This window comes from Chaetodon trifascialis, chromosome 18, assembly GCF_039877785.1.
Source record: "Chaetodon trifascialis isolate fChaTrf1 chromosome 18, fChaTrf1.hap1, whole genome shotgun sequence".
Classification (NCBI taxonomy): Eukaryota; Metazoa; Chordata; class Actinopteri; order Chaetodontiformes; family Chaetodontidae; genus Chaetodon; species Chaetodon trifascialis.
Window position 1 is genome coordinate 16336056 of NC_092073.1, and position 20049 is coordinate 16356104.

Consider the following 20049-nt stretch of genomic DNA (forward strand, 5'->3'; position numbering starts at 1 on the left):
TGCCTCCACCAGCATAAAAGTGTTTTGTTATGGAAAATAGTAACACGGTCTAGAATTAAACGTTATATCGGATTTCACTGCAGTGGCATAGAGTGATGAGAAAAAAATCTGAAAATTGTGAGCTTCACATACGAGCCTTTGTTTTCTTTATCATATGACATAATCAACCAAAAGTTTGACGTATCTTTACACTATCAGCTTCATGTGTAATAGGACCGATGGGCCTAATTCAACCGTGTTAAGTTTAGTGCTTAATTTTGCAGACTAGAGACAAAACTGACATACGTCCAGGGATTTTTTTTCATTGCTTTTGTTTAAAAATTAAGTAAATGAAAACTAGAACCAAACGAGTAATTAATCAATCAATCAACCAACCAACCACTAATTAAGGTCCATGGTTGAATCACTTAGGGCTAAGAGACTGTGATAGCGGGGATTCAACGCCTCGGCTTACATGGACTCAACGAGCTCCGCGTGCATCCGTTTGTATTTACCGCCATCTGCTGGGGGAAAAAAAAGAAACGGTCGCCCCACTAATGGTGCATTCAAGTCTTTGGGAAATACCGAACCATTCCACAGCGACATGAGCTACTCGAAAAATCTTAGTATTCTCGCTCTTATACATCCAGCATTTTATAATTCGGCTTTTTAAGAATACAGTAACTTGATGTTTCCGTCTACTTGTTATTCACACTCCTCTTGCATTTCACTGTGCTTACCTGTGGGGCTATTTCCCCACCTGTGTGCGAGATTTACAAGCAGCTGTAAGGCAGCACAGGCTCTCGAGCGCTGCCGATGCGGATGTTGCTGCTTCTGAAGTGAAGCCGTTGTTTCCTAAAAGTTTGAGCTAGGATTCAAAGATGACGGGCGCGGTGAAGCACAGACGAGACAGTGCAGCATCACTGGTACTCGCTGTAATTGGCTTGGCACTGATAACTATTCTCAGCGTGTGGAAGTTAAAACAGCTTAAATACAGACTTATACATGAAACTGGAGGGGCTATGTTTTATGGTAAGTAGCCTTAGCAGATCCTATTTAGAGTGCGGAAGTCATTATTCAACACTTCCTGAACTCACAGGTTGAATAATATATGAGAATGTTAACGGAATGAAGTGAGTTTTGTCTACATTTGTGCCTCAGGAGTGTAGAGGAGGTTCACATCATCTCATTTTGATTTATCCACCATTTTACTGGCAGAGATGTAGATGTAGTCTTTTTGTGAAAAAATAATTCATACAGCAATAACTGTCAATCTGATGAAAATTAAGTAAGATAATTGTTCAGAGCTTAAACAAATTCAGAATATCTTTAATGGTATGATACATGGCTGACTTTGGGTGGTCGGCTTTATGGTGCAAAATTACACTGGACCTTTTAATGTGGTCTACCATTGCACCAAATAGGGCACATAATTGTCAAGTAGCTCCAGACACAATAAACTACAAAGGGCTCGCCAGCCAGCAGTATACCTGATTCATTCATTATTTACAAGTTTGCACTTTCACCAGTGTTTCATCACCATAACGATGTAATGTAGATTCTCCTATACGTCCCTCTTATGGTTATGATGTTATGTTATTGGGATTTTTTGCATTATAGTGGCTGCATAATGATTCATTTACTTCTGGATCTTTCCTAAACATGAGCTATCAGGGGATTGCCTTAGTTTTCATAACAGCAGCTTTTTCTTACTCCTCTGCAGGTGTGCTTGCAGGGTTAGCAGTGAGATGCTTCTCATTTGACTGGGGGGAACGTATGGACAATACGGACAGTGTCTGCAGTTGTGGTGGTCTTAACAGCACTCCTCACATCTTGACCGTCAACATCACGTCACACTTTCACTGTTTTAGACACGCTGGCAAAGTCGGCCAAAGATGCCCACCGCTCACAACCCTTCATCCGGTAACTAAGGCAACTTAATTTGACTTGCACTTCAAAAGCATGTTACAAAAGGAAATCTATTAGGTGGATAGGTGCTTCAGGTTGTGACACAACATAGGCTCTGGTGAAAGGTAAAATAGCCTGACCAAATAAAACGTTTCCTTTCAAAAGCTGCTGATCAATAGTGCAGAGGGTGCATGTGAAAACAGACTGCACCATTCAGGATGCTTCCTTTTCCTCAGATGGAGTTTTACTTAGAGTGAAATAACACTATTTTCTTCAATGCCTCTCCTTTGATCACATCTATATTTTTTTCCCTTGTGTATGCTGAGTATTTACATCAACAGTCTCCTCTAATGGTGCTTAGTTATTGGTTTTCCTCTAAATTACTTACATGGTCTGTTTGTCATTGGGGAAGCAAGAGAGTGGTGGTACAGAGCGAAAGAGGGCAAGAGAGCAATTTAACCTATATTAAGGATTTATTAAGGAACAGATAGGGAAGATTACGTTTTCAGGTGTGCTGTGCGGACAAGGGGAAATTAGAAGACAGCTAAACACAGAAACCAATAAACAGACTCTAGCAGAGGAGAGAAAGCAACACAAGAGGTCTGATCAATGAACACAAAAGGCTTTATACTAACATTTTCTTTAAACTATGTTCCTGCCAACCACTGCAAACACACACTCTGTGAATACAATTACAAAACCCCCATTTGCTTATGTTTTTTTCTCGACGTGTTGATTCCTGTCAAGGCATTTTTCAAGTTTACATACAGAATTTTCTTAAAGAGATTCTCTTGCAAGTGATTTTGGAGCGGATTGTTCTGCAGTGCAGGAAAGATGTGAGATAGTTAGGTAATCTCAACAGGCACTGCAGCTTTTGCCTCTGAGGTGGAGATGGCCATCTCAGCCTGTGACACAGAACAAAGTAATGGAACTGAATATGTACCATCTGCTACAAAGTGGAGTGGACTTTGATACTGTGAACAAAATTCTAAATTACCAAATGCTGCACATACAGTATATCAGTGATGTTTTCTCAGTGAAGACGAGATGCACTGTTGCTTTAGATTTGCTGACATGTTTAATTAGCACGTATCCGTTAATTTTATGAACCCTGCTGATTTTGTTTCTTTTGGAAACATGAAATTTAACCTCTTTGCTAATTTAGAATACTATAATATACTCTATCATATACAGTATATTCATATGTGTGAAGACTACACTGATACATTTTCCAATATATTTGTATTTCTCAAAGATTTGAACATCCAATCAGCTAAACTTTTCACATACTTATTATTGCTTTTAATCAAGAGGGAGTTTGGTATTTTTTAATGATGAGTTCTACACACAGGGATTCTGAACAGTTGATCAAAGTACAGCATATTTGGTTGTTTTTTTTTTCCACTGAGGTGCAACAAAAGTAATGTTAGAAGCAGACCTCAAGCCAGAGTGCTGCAAACTACTTACAGCTATGTGTTTAAAAGGAATTAGCCAGTCACTGTTAAGTAGAAGAGCCTTGAGGTGGGCCGCTGGTTGTCATTAGCTTGTGTGTTTTCTGGCTTGCTTTTATTTTTTAGCAGCGCTATCAGAAAGATTTGTCAAATCAAAGAAAAGAACCAACAAGCCAGGGATTCAGCTACAGGATGGCCAACACGCCCGAGCTTGGAGTGAGCATATTTGAAAATGTATATCTACATGTCAGAGCAATATTTCAACCCAAGAGAAAGGGAGTAAGTGAACCGTGGACCTTGCAAATCATCCAGGCCAAGTGTAACTCCTCGCTAATGGCTTGGACTCTTTGGCCCCTTTGAATGCTGGGGTCTCATTAGCAAACCAGCGGAGGCTACCACAAAGGCCATTACATCGGTCAGACTATTCTGTATAGCCTTCACGCCATTAAGTCTGATACATATGGGGACCTAGCAGGGAGAGATAAGGATTTCATTGCATTACTGAGTCCATTATGTTCCACTGGGGAGTAAAGCATTAAAGTTTGTGGTCTGATTAAATTTAGTGCTGCTCAGCTGAAGAGGCAATTAGTGTATACAACACACCTCCATCCTCGACTGGGTGGTGCAGGTGGCCCTTAGAAAGAAACTGCCAGCATATGCATAATTTATTGATTACAGTATCTGTGTTAGTCTCTCTCATGCAGTTTTGTACTTGTCATGCACAGCTTGTGCAGATGAAAAAAATACATGCATATTGTGCTGTGTGGGTAATTGCAGCTGCAAAAAAGTAATTTATATTGAGCAGGGCGATAGCAGCAGAAAGATAGGAGCAATTTGTAGCTCTAGCAACCATTTCAAGTGCAAATTACTGAGAGAGCATGCTTGCTCTCCAAATTCTATACAGATTTTCCAGCATTAGAAATGATAATTAAAAAAAGCTATCTTCCACGTATCCACACATACACGTGTCTAAATGTTCACTAAAATACAACATGTCCTGGAAACAGGAAATTTGCAGAGGCAGGCCTCTTTTTAGTCATCCAGATATTCTCGCTATTCAGGTTTTTTCATCCTTTTGTATGTTTTTTCAAAAGCAAAATCTAGGCCATTCTCGAAAGGTCTGTGATAGTCCAACTTCAGCGAGCGTCATCACGACATCTCGCCTTTTGGACTGAAATTTAATTGAATTGGAATTTAATACTCAGCAATGTAATGAGACCTTGTGGGATGTAGGAATCAGGAAGAAGTAGCATTATTTTGATCTGAATTGAATATCACTGCCGTTTGATCCGCAGAATGTACCCACAATAGACATGAAAAAGATTCAAGGATGAAGGACATGAAAGGCTACCTTTCTGAGCGGCTTGTATTGCATCATATTGGCTAAGATGAGAAACAGACTGAGAACGTGCGCGGTATGTTAAAAATTACCTCGCACTCTGGTTCCTGTTTGTGTCGAAGGCAATGCAACTTGTTGTGATAAGGGGTTTGGATTTTGTTTAATGTTAATCCATCTGTTATCTGAACACGTGTGGCTACTATACTTGCTTATTCCCCTTCTTAATGAGTGCTGGGAGCCTCTTTGGTGAGGACTGACACGAGCAGTTAGACTTCTCAGTTTGCATTATGCTTTGCTTTAATCAGCTGTGGAAGTCTGAGTCAGTGCATATGGGTAGAATGCTAGTGCAGTGCACAGTCATTGTATTATTTCATTATTATTATTTTTATAGACTACAGAGGACTCTAAGGTAATGTTATGCACCATTTAGTGACCTTACTGCAAGTTCAAAGAATCCGTCACATTTCCTTAACATTTAAACACTCATTAACATGGTTAATGTGTGTTTTAAGCTGCAAAGTGATGAGTTTTACTTCTATTTTGAATGTTAACTGTGCAGTTGTAAATGTCAGTTGGCTGGCACCTACAATGCTCATTATCATGTTCATGTGTGAGAATGATAAAAAAAAAAAACATGAGCATTTTCATATAAGCTTGGAGTGTCACATTTTTTCTTTTAACAACACACAACAGGTTTTTTTTAAGTGTAGAAAGAGAGGACATATGAGGTTGTCGTGGCACCTGGAGACTATTGTGACATCTCGATTCAAAGAGGAAAAAAAGAGCAGGTGTCTGTCTGCCAAAACAGAGCTGCTGAAGTGAACGATGTGTGTGTAATATCCGTCTGTCAGTCAGTTACGTTCAGTAAACGGAGTCCTCTCGCTCCCCACGGAGCCCTGTCAGTCATCAACACAACGGCTCTGTCTTTTACAGGAGACCTTTGATCCCCAGGTCCTTTTCAATCTGTTCCTGCCGCCCATCATCTTCCATGGAGCTTACACCCTTAATCAGGTGAGACTGTCGGTCTGACATGCCTCTAAGTAAAGACATCCTCAAAGCTTTGTTCCCTATATGTGGCTGCTCCATTAGTCTGAAAAAAAAAACACTGCCTTGAAGTGTGTGCAGCTGTTTGTCACATGTCATATTGTTGACTTGTTTGTTACTAACTGTTGCTCATTTGAACTTCTGTTCTAGAAACGATTCATTGAAAATTTTGGATCCGTTCTGACTTTTGCTTTTTTGGGCACCATGATCAGCTGTGTGACTGTAGGGTAAGCACTGTTTTATTCATTCACACAAAACAACACATCAAAAACACAATAAGACTCGTAAAGTTAAGGAGCACAGAAGTAAGAGAACAGCTGAGGAGCTGGCTTTTCACACAGCTTCACCATGACCTGACGTTTTCGGAACCTAAAACGGCGTTTAACCCTGTTTACGCGCCGACAAATAACCAGCGTTTTCAGAAATCTCCACTTTGGCCGGAGTTTTTAAAAATGATCGTTTTCCGTGAAAAAAACTCTGTTTGCGTGTAAACGAGAGGCCGAACTGCATGAAAACACATGCGTTTTCCCTAAGTGCAAACTGGGTCTTAATGAAGCTCTTTCAGAAGGTGTTATTTAGCTCAAGCCGCGAGTTGTTCCTCTGTTTGTGCTGCGTTGTGGTACAATGGGCCTTTTTGTCATAGCGGGGAAAGCACAGGTGTAACTAATTACACAAATTACTGCTCTAGTTCAAGTGTCACAGTAAGCTGTTCCAGAGCCAGCATACACTATAGCAAGACCTTGAAACTGAGAGACAATCAACCCTCACTCCAAAAAAGTTGGGATGCTGTGTGAACCATAAATACATCAGGATGTGATCATTTGTTTATCTTTTTTGACTCACACTCAATTAAAGCACAAAGACAATATATTAAATGTCTTATCTCAAATAAGTTGGGACAGGAGCAGCTGAAGACTGGGAAAGATGTGGAATGCTCCAAAAACACCTGTTTGGATCATTCCACAGGTAAACAGGTTCATTGGGAACAGGTGATAGCATCATGATTGGGTATGGGCGTCCTGGAAAGGCTCAGTCATTCACAAGAGAGTAAGGAGTGAGGTTCACCACTTTGTGAACACATGATTGGATAGAAGAAGAAGAAATCCTTTATTAGTCACATTTTTTTACGCAACATACAGAGTTAGGGGGGAAACTGCACACGGCATGCCTATGTGAAATTATTTCTCCGCTTTTAACCCATCCTTGGTCAGTCCTTCCTCCACGGCAGACCAGGAGCGGTGGGCTGCCAGCCGACTGGCGCCCAGGGACCAGTTCCTCTGTCGTCACCATTGGTCAGGAGGTGATCTTCTTGCATGTTTTAGTGGGGGGATTTTTATGGAGGATACCCCAGGTGAGCACGGGGAGAACATGCAAACTCCACACAGAAAGGCCCTTTTTCCTCGAGCAGCAGGCACCAAAGGCATGGTGGAGGACACGCCACCAGCGCCCACAATGGGAATCGAACCGGGACCTTCTAGCTGTGAGGCGACAGTGTTTCCACCGTGCCACCGATAAAGGATATTACTGCATGGGCTCAGGAACACTTCAGAAAGCTGCTGTGAACACAGTTTGTTTGCAAATGATTGCATTCTGTTTTTAGGTTTTACACAGCGTCCCAACTTTTTTGGAATCAGGGTTGGAAATGAAACCAAACCATTGTTAGTGTTATTAATCACACCTGTGCTTTTTCTGCAAAAGGCAAAATGTGTGTTGACCAGTGCATATAAACAGCACACTTACTGCTAATGTGGACTGCTGCTATTCTGGCCTCACAAAGCTAGATGGCGCTCTCACACTGAAGGAAATTGAGATCTTAGTACTGCTGCACTAATTTGCTGCACACAGACTGTATGAAAACCTCATAACTCCACTGTTGCTGTTTTCCTGTTATAACTCCAGGATCCTCTGTGATCATAAGAAATGAAACTTTTCAAAGGATTATATTCTTTTTCTTATTATTAGATATTTTTTGTCTTCTCATGTTTTGAAGATACAAGGATTTCTGTAAGAATGTTTTTTCCACTCACAGCAGTATGCTCTCAGTGGCACACCTATACATTATAATGGAATCCAGTATAACAGCTCTTAAATGCCTTTAACATTCAGTTTTTTTTTTGACGTAGTTGACGTAATAACATGTTTTAGCATTGACGTCATAGTCGGTGATATTATTAGTTAGTTTAGGGTAGTTTAAGCCCCCCATTTAAGTAAATATGAATATAATTTTGTCCAATACAACAATACCTTTAAATGTGACCTCAGTAGTTAAATAATTAAAAATGTACACATTTCTGACATTGTCACTAAATACAGAACATTATGAGCACATTATGAGGACAGAACAGTCACATTAGATTGATTTAGATTGTACACGTGTAACTAATAAAGTGGCTTTCTTTTCAGTATTTTTCATTTTCTTCATCTTAAGCTGCACTTGGATTTTAAGTCACCTTGTGTGCTTGTTGTTTATTCATTATTACCTCCACCAACAAGGTTATGTTGTTCGTTCAGTTTGTTTGTTAGCAGGATACATAAAAACAAATTTTTTATAAAGCTTGTTGTGTGGGTGTAGCACGGGCCGAGGAAGAACCCTATTAAATTTTGGAGCAGATCCAAATCATGGGACGGATACTCAAGTTATTTTTCACTGTTGTTTACATTGTGAGCCATGGCGAAACAAATGGCATTCATCTTAAAATCCCGAACATGATAATAAAGTTAATGAAGTCAGCAATCCTCTGGTATAGCCGACACATGTAGCTGCTCAAACTTCACACAGAAAACAGGCTTTATGGAGCACTTGGACAGTGGTTTTGTAGGAGAACTGGTAAAATTCAGTGCAATTATAACTAAAGTGTGTCTTTGGAAACATAAATACACACATTCATACATCTATTTCTACTCTTGCTCACATCCAAATATGAAATTCTAATAGTTTTCAAAATATATCCAGACATATAAGTGCAGTGGTCGCACTTGCAGATTTGCATATAATAAAAGAGTGGACTGTTGGCCTTGGCAGAGGTCTGAGCTGTCCACGTTCCCTTCCGGTTTCTGCTGTCATATATTGTTAACTCATTCACGTTTTTTTACATCCATGGGAAGGTTCATACCCTCTAGATATTACAGCTGGCACTAATGGGCTTCTCCAACCTGCTGAAATCCAGTGTAAGAAATGTTGTCTTTCCTTGCTTCCCTTCCTTCTTTCTTCCGTACATTCGTCCCTCCCCTGCAGCGCTCTTTTTCAAACACTCTCCGGGTCCTCCTGGGACGGCAGGCAGGGTTTGACATGTTGGGTCACGTGTGCATTCTTTGATGCTAAGACACCAGACCAGACCAATCCTGTTACTTGTTAGTCAGTCTGTCTTATCCCACGGGGAAAAGGGAGTCACACGGGATTGAGGGAACCTTACTGACTCAATTGACAAAGTACATTCACTTCCTCTCTCTCTGTTTCTGTCTCTGCCTGTCTCCCTCTCCCTCTCTGTCTGTGTATGCCTCACACACACTCACACACACACAGACACACACACTGAACATCATTACCATAACCTCAAATCTCCCTTTAAGATAGAAGAATAAGAAAGCTTAGTTGCTCGACCTGAGGGCAGTACTTTAAATCCCGGCCTTGGGGACAGGTCGTGTGCCGTCACCATGGCAACAGAGTTATGCCAATGGACAGAAAGGTTCTACAGAGGACATGCTGGCATAGTGATTATTATGGGATGCCTCACAGTAACAGGATTAGTGCTTAACACACGTCCGTTACCAGTCAAGAGCTGGACTGCAGTGTTGAATGCTGAACGAGCATCTTGGCAAGTTTTTGCTTGTAGCGTACAGTATTTTCATAAGGGAAAGCAGCAATGCATTCTGGGACAGTGAGATTTTAGATTTACTTTATTGCCGGGCCCCAGAGCTGATAAAAATTCTTCTTCCTCCTCCTCTGCTTTGTTTATGTTTCTGCCACAGTGCCCTTCACAAACCCTTCTCATCGTTTTTAGTAATTGGCCTGATTTTGTGCACACACAAACACACACAAACACTTGTGATTCTGGTCCTTTCAGCATGTCCGAGTGTTTGTAATACTCTTGTCAGGATGCCAGGGGTGAAGATGGATAGGTGCTGACATAAGCTGTCTAGTATTTGTCACATGTGCGGGTGTATTATGCAAGTGGCAGATGTATATACACACACGCACCTATAAATATGGGTAAATGTAAAGCCACCCAGCGTAGTCACAGCTTTGTGTGTCCACCTGTTCTAAGCAGCCACTGCCTGGAAACGGGTCAACTCATCTGCCGGTAGCGTCTGGCCCCATTACCCAGACTACTCTGGGGGAAGCCCTGCTGTGGTTAGAGGGATGACTGATAGACCTGCTCTGGCTGGCGCTCCCTGATGACCTCAGTGTGTGTCCTTCTGTCTGTTTGTCCTCAATCCCAGGGCCTGCGTTTACGGCTTCACCAGACTGATGGTGCTGCTGGGCCGAGCAGCAGATGGAGACTTCTTTCTCACTGACTGCCTCCTGTTTGGTGCCATTATATCAGCCACTGACCCAGGTAGGCGGCCTTATAAGGGAACTCCTGCCGTAACTCTCATCACTTTTGCATTGCTTTTTGCAACACTTCTGGTTTTATACAGATATAAACCTCATGCAGAAGTCTGCTCTCTTTTACAAGACTCACATTTTGCTGCTTTACAATACAAGCAAAAGTGCCACAGATATTCTCAGAAATGTTTGGCACTCTTTCACAGTGAATATATAACAGACACACCACTGAGATCTACCTTAGATAATAAATACAAATAAATACAAATGAATTAAAAAAAAAAAAAAAAGTCAGAAAAATATCAAAGACACATAATGTGTTAAGACTGTTCAGCCAACTGCAGATATATTCATTTCTGCAGGTTTTGATTTTGTGTATTCACGCTCTTCTCTGCAGTATCACACAACACCATAAGACACAGCAACATGTTTAAAAAGGTCAAACCTGGCTCACGCTGTTCTTTCACACTCTCTCTGTACCTCTTTTCCCGTTGCACACATTGTACTGTCAGGTGTGAATGTATGTGAGGTGGAGGCTATCCAGATTAAAAGTAAGATTTAACATTGCGTTGTTTCACTTGGACATCCTTGTAATGGCAACCCTTTTAATAAACACGTATCTCTACCTCCACATAGTGCTTTATGCATAGCCATCCTTTCCTTTGTCTTCTTACCTTTGCAGATTGAGATTGATAGCCATATCTATATGCAGGAACAAAGTCACGATGCCCTCTCAGAAGATGCAACTGCTTTGAATTCGGTGCACCTTTTACCTAAGTGGAACCACATTATAATCTGCGTTCTTCAAGAGCAGTCAAGTAGGATGTCATAAGGCATCCTGCGATGCTCCGACAGCGGGAATGTTAATGTCGTCATTTGGTAATGAATTATGTATACCAATAAGTGGTTGATCTGGGTGAGTGTCAAAGAGGAGCTGTAAATCATGGTGCAGCTGTCACTCTGACTGGCGTTATTTTGCCCGTGCTCATCCCAGCCGACCCCAGTGCCCTCGACGCTTTGATTAGAATCACACTGCAATGCATCGATGGCCCAAACACCAAGACCCTTAGGCCGTCGCCGTCTCATGCTGTCCAAATATAGAGCCGGCTCTCTCATTTTCTGAAAGGGAGCCATTAAAATTTCTCTGTACATTTCTCTTCACTGGGACCAAATGCAGCAAAACACTCCAGAAACGGGTAAGGACTTACTGCCACACACATGCATGCACACACAGGCACAGTGGCACTAAGAACAATTTCGTGCTGAGGAATAAGGATTTTTGTCCGTGTCATAACCCTGGTGTGACAGCTCTCTGGCTGTGTCTCTGACTCATGATGGAAATCTTAAGAACACCGTGAAAGTCATCACAGGCTGGCAGTCAAGCTTTGAGTGAAATGGGACCGCAGTTTATTTGCCACTTTGCTTGCACTGGAAAATAAGAGAGATATTTGATAGGCCAGGTTCTCATTGCAGCTATAATAACTCAATGAAAGCTTCATCTGAGAGCAGCAGATAGAAAGCAACAGTAGTCCGGCATATGGGCATGTTGCCATTGCTACTAATGTTACTATGTTTTTTAATTCATTTGGATGCTGTTTTAAGACACTCATGTCCTCTCTATTGTTTCAGGGAATGTTAATGTACAGAGGAGTTAACATTTTGCAATTCATGGCTCACAGTATACATACGTATTATATATCTTTTTGGTGTTGGTGGATTCATAAAGTCAGTATTTCTAACATCCCTGATTTGTTCTCATTGTACAAAAATATGATGTGTGTCTGGTGGTTTGGAGACTCTAAATTAATATCAACGAGACTGTCGCCCCTATATGAGCGAGAGATAGAGTTCACAACAATTCAAAAGCCTACACAGGTAGAAAAAGCATTTCTAGGAAAGGCACCAGCAGATCTAAAGGTAGATACACTTATATCACCTTGTCACTCTTTGTCTTAAAATAGAGGTTGAGACAGAATCTCACTTCTTACTTTACTGTGAGAAAGGATTTGAAAGAGGTTTTCTTTGAAAAAAAAAAAAAGTAATATCCATCTGCCCCATTCTCAGAAACCGCCCTGTCTATGCAGGGACAAAAGGCAATGTGCAGTGTGAGCTCCACAATATACTGACTGTTGTCATGGAGAAACAAGCTCTGTCATAAATGGCTCTGGATGATTACATCTGAAAAAGATTGTGTGTGTTTAAAGTGTATTTGTTATTGTGCAGCTTGAACATTAAAGTTTAATTGAATTTGAATTTGACATCACAGCTCACCAGAATATTCCAGTTCCACACAGCGGCATGCAAAAGTTTGGCCACCTCTGGTTGAACTTTCCGAATAGTGAAGTGAGGAGAAACTGGTCTCCAAAAGTCATTAAGTTGAAAATGAAACTTCCTCCTTTTTAAGCAACATTTTAAGCAAGATTAGTGTATTATTTTCGTTGAGTGAAATAGGACCATCCAAAGAGATTTGAGCTCTCAGGTAACTCTCACCAAGGTCTCAGACCTTACTCAGCTTATTAGGGCTGTGGCTTGATCACAGTCATCTTTAGGAAAGGCCAAGTGATGCCAGTTTTAAAGCTTTATAAACACTCTGACTCGTCAAACCTTGTCCCAGCAAACACTGGAAGCAGCTGCCTAGCACTCTGAAAATTAAACTAATTGATGCCCACAAAGCAGGAGAAGGCTAGAAGTAGACAGCAAAGCCTTTTCAGGTAGCTACAATTGCTTGAAAGGCAACTGAAAAGCCTTGTTTGACTGCAAAGACCTTCATGAAGACTTAACACAATGAAGTGGTGATGCACTGCTCCACTGTGCAGCGATACCTGGACAGATAAGACCTTCACGGAAGGGTCATCAGAAAGAAAGAAAACCTTTCCTGCGTTCTCACCCCAAAATTCAGCATTAGACGTCTGTAAAGGAAGATCTACATAAGCCTCATGTGTTTTGGAAACACTTCCTGTGGACTGATGTGAGTTTAAATAGAACTCTTTGGCCACAATCAGCAAATGTATGTTTGGAGAAGAAAGGGTGCTATTTCAAGAACTCCCCAAATGTTAGACACAGGTGGATTGATCATGCTTTGGTTTTGTTTTCCAGTAGCACTGGTAGAAGGAAGAACTGATTCAGTTAAATACCAGCAAATTTTGCAATCAAGCATCACACCGTCAACAGGATAATGATCCTAAACGCACCTCAAAATCCACAGTGAACCACATCAAAGGCACAAGCTGAAGGTTTTCCAGTAGCCCTCACAGTTTCCACCTAAACATCATCAAAAGAGCAGTGCTTGCAAGACAGCCCAAGAATCTCACAGAACTAGAAGCCTTTGCAAGGAGGAGTGAGGAAGAATGAGAAAAAAATCCCCCTAAACCAGAACAACAAGAACTGAAAGACTCTTAACTGGCTAAAAAAATGCCTTTACAAGCTGTGATACTTGCTAAAGGGGGTGTTAATAAGTACTGACCATGCAGGGTGGCCACTCCTTTGCTTCTGGCCCTATTCCTTTTTTTTTTTTTCATTTTTAACTTCATGCTATTGGAAATCAGGTCATCTTCCCGTTGTTTAGCTGTTCACAGAAACACACATTTTGAGGCTGTGTACCAAAAGTCTTTTAGTCTTTAATGTCCCTGTTGATGTTCATTTCGAAAGTATGGAATCCTGTGAGGCTCAAATGTCCCCAGCATGTACGTATTTGTTCCTTTCCACAAGCATCTGTTGATTTTTAAATTGCTGGTTTTATATAAGCCCCCAGACCTCTATGGCCATGAAACTTCTCAGGCTCAGAATAAGACACACGGGTCAGGTCACACAGAGGAACGCCTGCTGTGCTGCATCCTCCAGCCTCAGGGATGGTTACAAAAGGTCGGTGAAACTCTCACTCAGCATCTGAAAGGAAAGACATTTTGGGGGGTGAGGGAGCGCTGCAGTTCCTTTCATCTCTGCATTTGTACTTATTTCTATATTTTCTTTTTCGGGGGTTCTCTTGAACACCGCACATACTCTTCGTATGTAAGAGCTGGAAATGATGCCAGAGTTGGAAATGTCTTGTTTACGTCTCTGACACCTGTTTACATCAGATGTCAGCAGTAACTAGCGAGATTTAAAGTGATTATGGAAGACATAAGTGTTTAAATGCACATGACTCAATTTAGCAGCAAGATTACAACATTATACACAGAGCTAAGGATTAATATTGCAGCAGAGCAGTGGCAGTGGGACATTTAAGCAGTGTGTGATTGGCTTTGTGGCATTGTGGCATTGGCATTGTGAAATTGGTTATTTTACCATGTTTGCATGCACATATTTGCATTGGGTCCAACATTTTGATACTAGTAGTCTGTAGGTCTGTCTGTACAGCCCAAACATCTGTCAATATTAGGTCAACCTGTCAGTCTTTGGGCTATTATAAAGTGTCATAAAATCTAATGGGTGATTTTGGTGCAAGACTTGCACCACAAACTAGAGAAAGAGCGGCACCTACAGTAGTAAATTCCTTGATATCTTCCATTTATGTGAGGCTGTAATTTAAAAAAAAAAAAAGGCAGATTTACTTTGTTTGTTTCCCTGTTGCTTTTCAAAGGTAGAATAAATTTTAAAGAGACCTTGTCCTGACGTGCCATGGAACTACTGTGTGGTTCAGAACAAAAGAAAATAAACTGGAAGACTACTAATTAAAAAGAGCTCGCTTACTTCCTTTCAGACCGTGAGTAAGGCTTTTCCTGCTGCAGTCTGTTTGTGCAATTGTCAATGCCTTAAAAAATGTAAGCACTTTTTACTTGTGAAGATTATAGTAATTCCCCTTTGACCGTTATCTCTCTCCTAATGCATCGCTTTCAGTATTATATCTGCCTAATTTGGTCAAATCAGTGAGCAAATCCCTCTGACTCTCTGACCGAGATGGCCACGAGCTTTGGCTCTGCTAAACCTCTACGGCGGGCTAATTTGACCTAATAAGGCCTCCATTCGACCCTTTCAACTGTATTATGTCTGAAATAATTGTCTACTCTCTCTACCTTATGGTGTTGCTGTGGAAACTGATGAACACTTGACAGCTGTAGGATGGGGTTGCCATGACAACACAGCCAACCCGCACCCTTGTGTGTGTGTGAGAGACAGAGTGTGTGTGGGGTGGGCGCTTTTTTCTTCCCCCCCCCCTTCTCCGTCTTGCAGTGTGACTAGTGCACGACACACTGTCATCAGCCAGGCATTATGGGAGCAGGGAGATGGAACGATCCTGACTCCAGGGCCTACCTCACCCTCTCCAGATAAAGGATTTTCCCCAACCAGGAAGAGCTTTAAACCTGTCAAAGACCAAAGAGCCAGATCTGTCAAAACAAGTCCTGAGGCTGCTCTCTTGCCACTGCTCTTATTGTCAGTCTGGTCGTAGTGCGCAACCGGCTGTGGTGCCCTCACTGGCCTGGTATTCACTGCAGGGCCAAAGCTGCTATTAGAGTTAACTCATCATTCTTATCACAAATTTCCTTGAGACTAATTTCTTTATACGATTTTTTTTGCACCTTCATCTTAACAGGTGAAATATGAATCTACGGGCAGCTGTTGTTTTGAATATAATATTGTCTGGCCTTCAGAATGGCACCGCTATGAGTTTCTATTTCCCTGTCCATGCCTATATCCTTATGAATGTGTGTGTGTGTGTGTGTGTGTGTGTGTGTGTGTGTGCGTGCGTGCGTGAGTGTGCATCTGTGTTGTCTTACCATATCTGACATTGTTTTTCTTATATGATAATTTTGTTTTGCTTGTTTGAAACTCCTGGTTTCTCCTGAGGCGGTTACAATAAGGACTTGTGCCAGTACATGTGCCTGCTGTATGTATCTATCTGTCTCTGTATCTGTTTTTCCAATGTGATAGATTGCAATCTAATAATGTAATCTTAATCTAACGTAATCTAATCTACAGTATCAGTAAACATAGAGCCAACAATGCTATGACCGATATCTCGCAGGAGGGGCTCCAGATACTTGAGGTATCGCAAAGTGTGGAGCTGACGGGCACGTCGCCGCCTTGTCAATGTCGCTATTCTCTTTGTCACTCAGTGTCAGCGCTTAGCCGCCCTGCGGTGCTGGGTGTGTTGTGTGTGCATGCGCTCATTCATATGCTCAGCATCTTCCGCTTGATGTTTACTGTTGGTGAACTCACCATAGAGTTCAGTTCGTATTCCTCTCAGAGGAAGGAACGTGCTGAGAGATGCAGCTGTATAAGTAAGTGAGCAATAAGGTGCTTGTATTTTTCACCACAAATATGAATTTCATCATAAATGGGCTGAGAAATTGCTTTTCTAGACACAAAGTGGGATGCCAGTTAAAGATTGCGTCATAAGTGTGAAGAACGAGCGCAGAATACCTTATTTATACATCATATATATGCATTTTATTGATTACTTATTTCAGACTGCTAATGACTGACCTTAAAAAGTCAAAACCACTGTTAACGTACAATGGAAAACATCCAAATCACTGTAATATTTCATTTCAGAAGTATGCAAGCTAAATTTTCATCAACTTCAGCTTCCCTCTATGTCTGTGCCAAGAGCTTTTTATTACTTATCCAAACATTGATGGCAAGTGAAGTGAGGAGCTGAGCAAGAGGCACAAGAAATGCGAATAAAGTGCAAAACTAAGGGTTCCATTAACAAACTGCAGTACTAATAATCATAATAGAGTGCTTTAGAACAAACACATGCAGCAAGTGCTTCACAAGAAAAGGCCACAGAAATGATCAGAAAAATAGGGATAGGAAATGAATGGAAAATAAGTCCACCTGATTATAATGGCAAAAGTAAGAATGGGAAAGATGGGAAATAAAACCCTCTCAATCATAAAATAAAATAGAGCACATAGAATGCATAAAACCAAGTAAAAACTTTCATTGACAACAATTTGGATTTAAAAAAATGTAAAGATCACCTTCTCTGCTCTTCTGGCTTAAACCATCAGGATGTTTTTTTCTCTCAGTGATCAGTAACCTCACCCTTTGGTCTTCCTCGTGGCACCAAAAGAAAAGGAAAAGCAAATATAGAACAGCTCACAGACCTAAATCAAAGGTAACTGGACCTTTTTGTTGTGTAATCTTGTAATGTTTTGCCACTAAGGGTTTTCTTCGGCTCCACCGATTGGTTGAGAGTTCCCGGCATTTAACCTCTGTAGATGACTCACGTCTTGTCGTCACAGAAGAGTTGAATCATCGACAGAGGTTACAGCACAGTAAATGCTGGGGACTCCCTTCCAGACAAGACTGCCTTTGACCTATTACTCGACAGACACAGTTTCCTAATCGAGATGTGTTTCTTATCATCCTTTGTGTTGCTGAGCAGTGAGTGAATCTTACATTATTTAAAGCATGGAGCTCTTTGCCTTTTGGATGTTTTAATCAGCTGCAGCTTCTTAGCTCTAATCTCCCCCTTTTCCCATAAGTGTCTTCTCAAGATTCCCAGAATCCTGGTCTTCATCTCGCTCTATACTGAAAACTGCAGCAGTGCTCCAAGCTAATGAGCGCACTCCCATGTATGTTCATGCTCACTAAACAAGAACACTGGAGGTATGGCTATGGTTTGCAAACACAGGATTTGTGCCTTGTAAAATACACAATGACACGCTCAGACTTCTGCTTGTGTATTTTTTTTTATTATCAAAAATAAGTTGATTGATTGAGACTCCAGGCCTGAAATGCTATTTAGTGTCCAATTATTTGTTAATTTCATTTATGCTTTGTGATAGCACACAGTGACACAGTCCAGTTCATGCATTCAGTGAGAGAGAAACAGAAAACAAAACAAGTTTTTGACGATCGCTGAAAAAGGACAATGATTGGCGTCGCATTTTTCTCTTGTTCTCTTTCCTTTGCAGACATAAATGCTGTCTTTTCCAAAGCATTGTGTATTTTCTTCAGCTCGGGCTGAACAAGTCTTTGCTTGATTTAAGTGTCTAAGTGTCAAAATCCTCTTTCCAGTTCTGTCAGCGTGCTGACATTTTCTGTCAGCTTTCATTTTTACACAGAAACCTTAATTCCCCTGATTTTTTCTGTTTGTAGCAGCAGAGGTGATAATGCTCACCACTTTAGCTGTGTGATTAGCACAAGAGTTAGCGCACGTCCTGCAGTTTTCAATAGCAGTAATGCTTATTTTGTTTTTCTTTAATAGTTTCAGTCCTCGGCCTGTTGTCGGACCTGCACGTGGACCTGGATCTGCACGCCCTGCTGTTTGGCGAGAGTGTCCTGAATGACGCCATGGCCATCGTCCTGACATAGTGAGTGTCTCGCTTTAGGATTTGGAATATATTCCTTGCTTTAATTGCGTGGGAGCTCAGTCTTTTCCATTTAGCATTATGGGTGTGGATGTATGGGGGAGGGAAGGCTGGGTGGATGCTGCCAGCTCTAAGAAAAGGGTGTGATTGGCAAAACCGCATGAGTGCCTCAGATGCTATGCACTGGACTGCGTAAGCGAGTTGCCCCTGGCACTGTCAGCATCTCATTAAGGTAGTCAGTGGAGAGACTCACTGCCAGAGTAGAGACGCACTCCCAGCTAACGAACTTGGCTAACACAAATTCAGACAAAATGCAGCAGTAAAATCCCCAGAAGCTCAGTGAAGTAGCCTCATGCCTCATGCCTGCACTTCAATTTCTTCATACATTTCTCCACACCTTTCCTCTTTCACCACCACTACACTCAAATATGCATGTTTGTCCTGCTCACACACATTGCAGTCATTGTCTGCTTTATTTACGCAATGCAAGTGAACAAAGCTGCTCAAGTAGACTTGCTAACAGATGGCCAGATGGGGAGTAGAGAGACGGAGACGGAGAGGGGAGACAACTCACACTGGTCCACATTCATGGCCAAACAGATGGGAAAGTGGAGGTGGAAAGGAGATGACAGGGATAAGATATGTGCCCTTATTTCCAGATTGCATTCACACAGAGTGACGCATCACATGTACAGTACCTGCACACTTTGGCATCTCTTTGTTCGGTCGCACAAATGCGCCCAGACAGGCAGGCAGATGGAAAGAAAAGGAGGCGAGTGCTCAGACTGTTGTATTCACGCCGCGGCTGCTGTCTCTGTACATTGAAGTGCAGAGGAGGGAGCCTGCACGTCTTCCCGGACAAACAGTCAGATAGTGCTGTGTTTGTTCCTGGAGTGGCGTGACCGGCCTCCATGCCATCTCCTGTCACTTGACTGGCTCGCTAGCCTGCCGTTCGCCCTGGCTCCGTACACAAAGCCGGCCCTTATTAGTGAGCCACGCGGGGTCCTGGCACTGGAATTTTAACAAGCTCCCAGAGCAGCTCAACCTTACGCTGATGTGCCCTCTCACAGGCACTAAACTTCCTGCTCCAGCAGCCCTGACCCAGCCACCATTCAACCAGGTCCTGTGTTGACATCTTGAGAGTTTGGACTTAACAGCCTGAGATGCCTGAATATACAGTCTCTAGAGGGTCACAAATTACTTAGTGGCCAAATTTGATGTACTAGCACAACTGGAGTCTTTTATTTTCATTGAGGGGATAATAGATTTTCCCCTTTCAGCTTGCTGAGCTCATTAGCGACAGCTTGATTGATTCTTCCACTTTTGCTATGGAGATTACAGCATGTTCAGGTGTGCGCGAGCTCATTTCAGCCTGACAGCATGAAGAGTGGAGATACATTACAGGTTAATTTGTAAGACAATTTTGACACTGTAAGAATCTTCAACAAACCATTTTCGTGGTAGCTTGATTATAAAGTAAGTTTCTATGAGTTGTATCTGGGCTCTCAGAAGGTGTGTTCCATT

General features: G+C 41.7%; 1 protein-coding gene across 1 annotated transcript in view; it reads left to right on the forward strand.

Annotated features, from left to right (window-relative positions):
* Nucleotides 1–769: 769 nt before the first annotated feature.
* LOC139346703 (sodium/hydrogen exchanger 9-like) overlaps nt 770–20049 on the forward strand; it is a 66361-nt gene continuing 47081 nt past the window's right edge. Inside the window, exons 1-6 of the mRNA XM_070985924.1 lie at nt 770–1011; nt 1703–1902; nt 5611–5688; nt 5872–5948; nt 10162–10277; nt 18423–18528. Coding sequence (XP_070842025.1) covers nt 861–1011; nt 1703–1902; nt 5611–5688; nt 5872–5948; nt 10162–10277; nt 18423–18528 — 728 coding nt within the window. The 5' untranslated portion in view covers nt 770–860. The remainder of the gene's footprint in view (nt 1012–1702; nt 1903–5610; nt 5689–5871; nt 5949–10161; nt 10278–18422; nt 18529–20049) is intronic.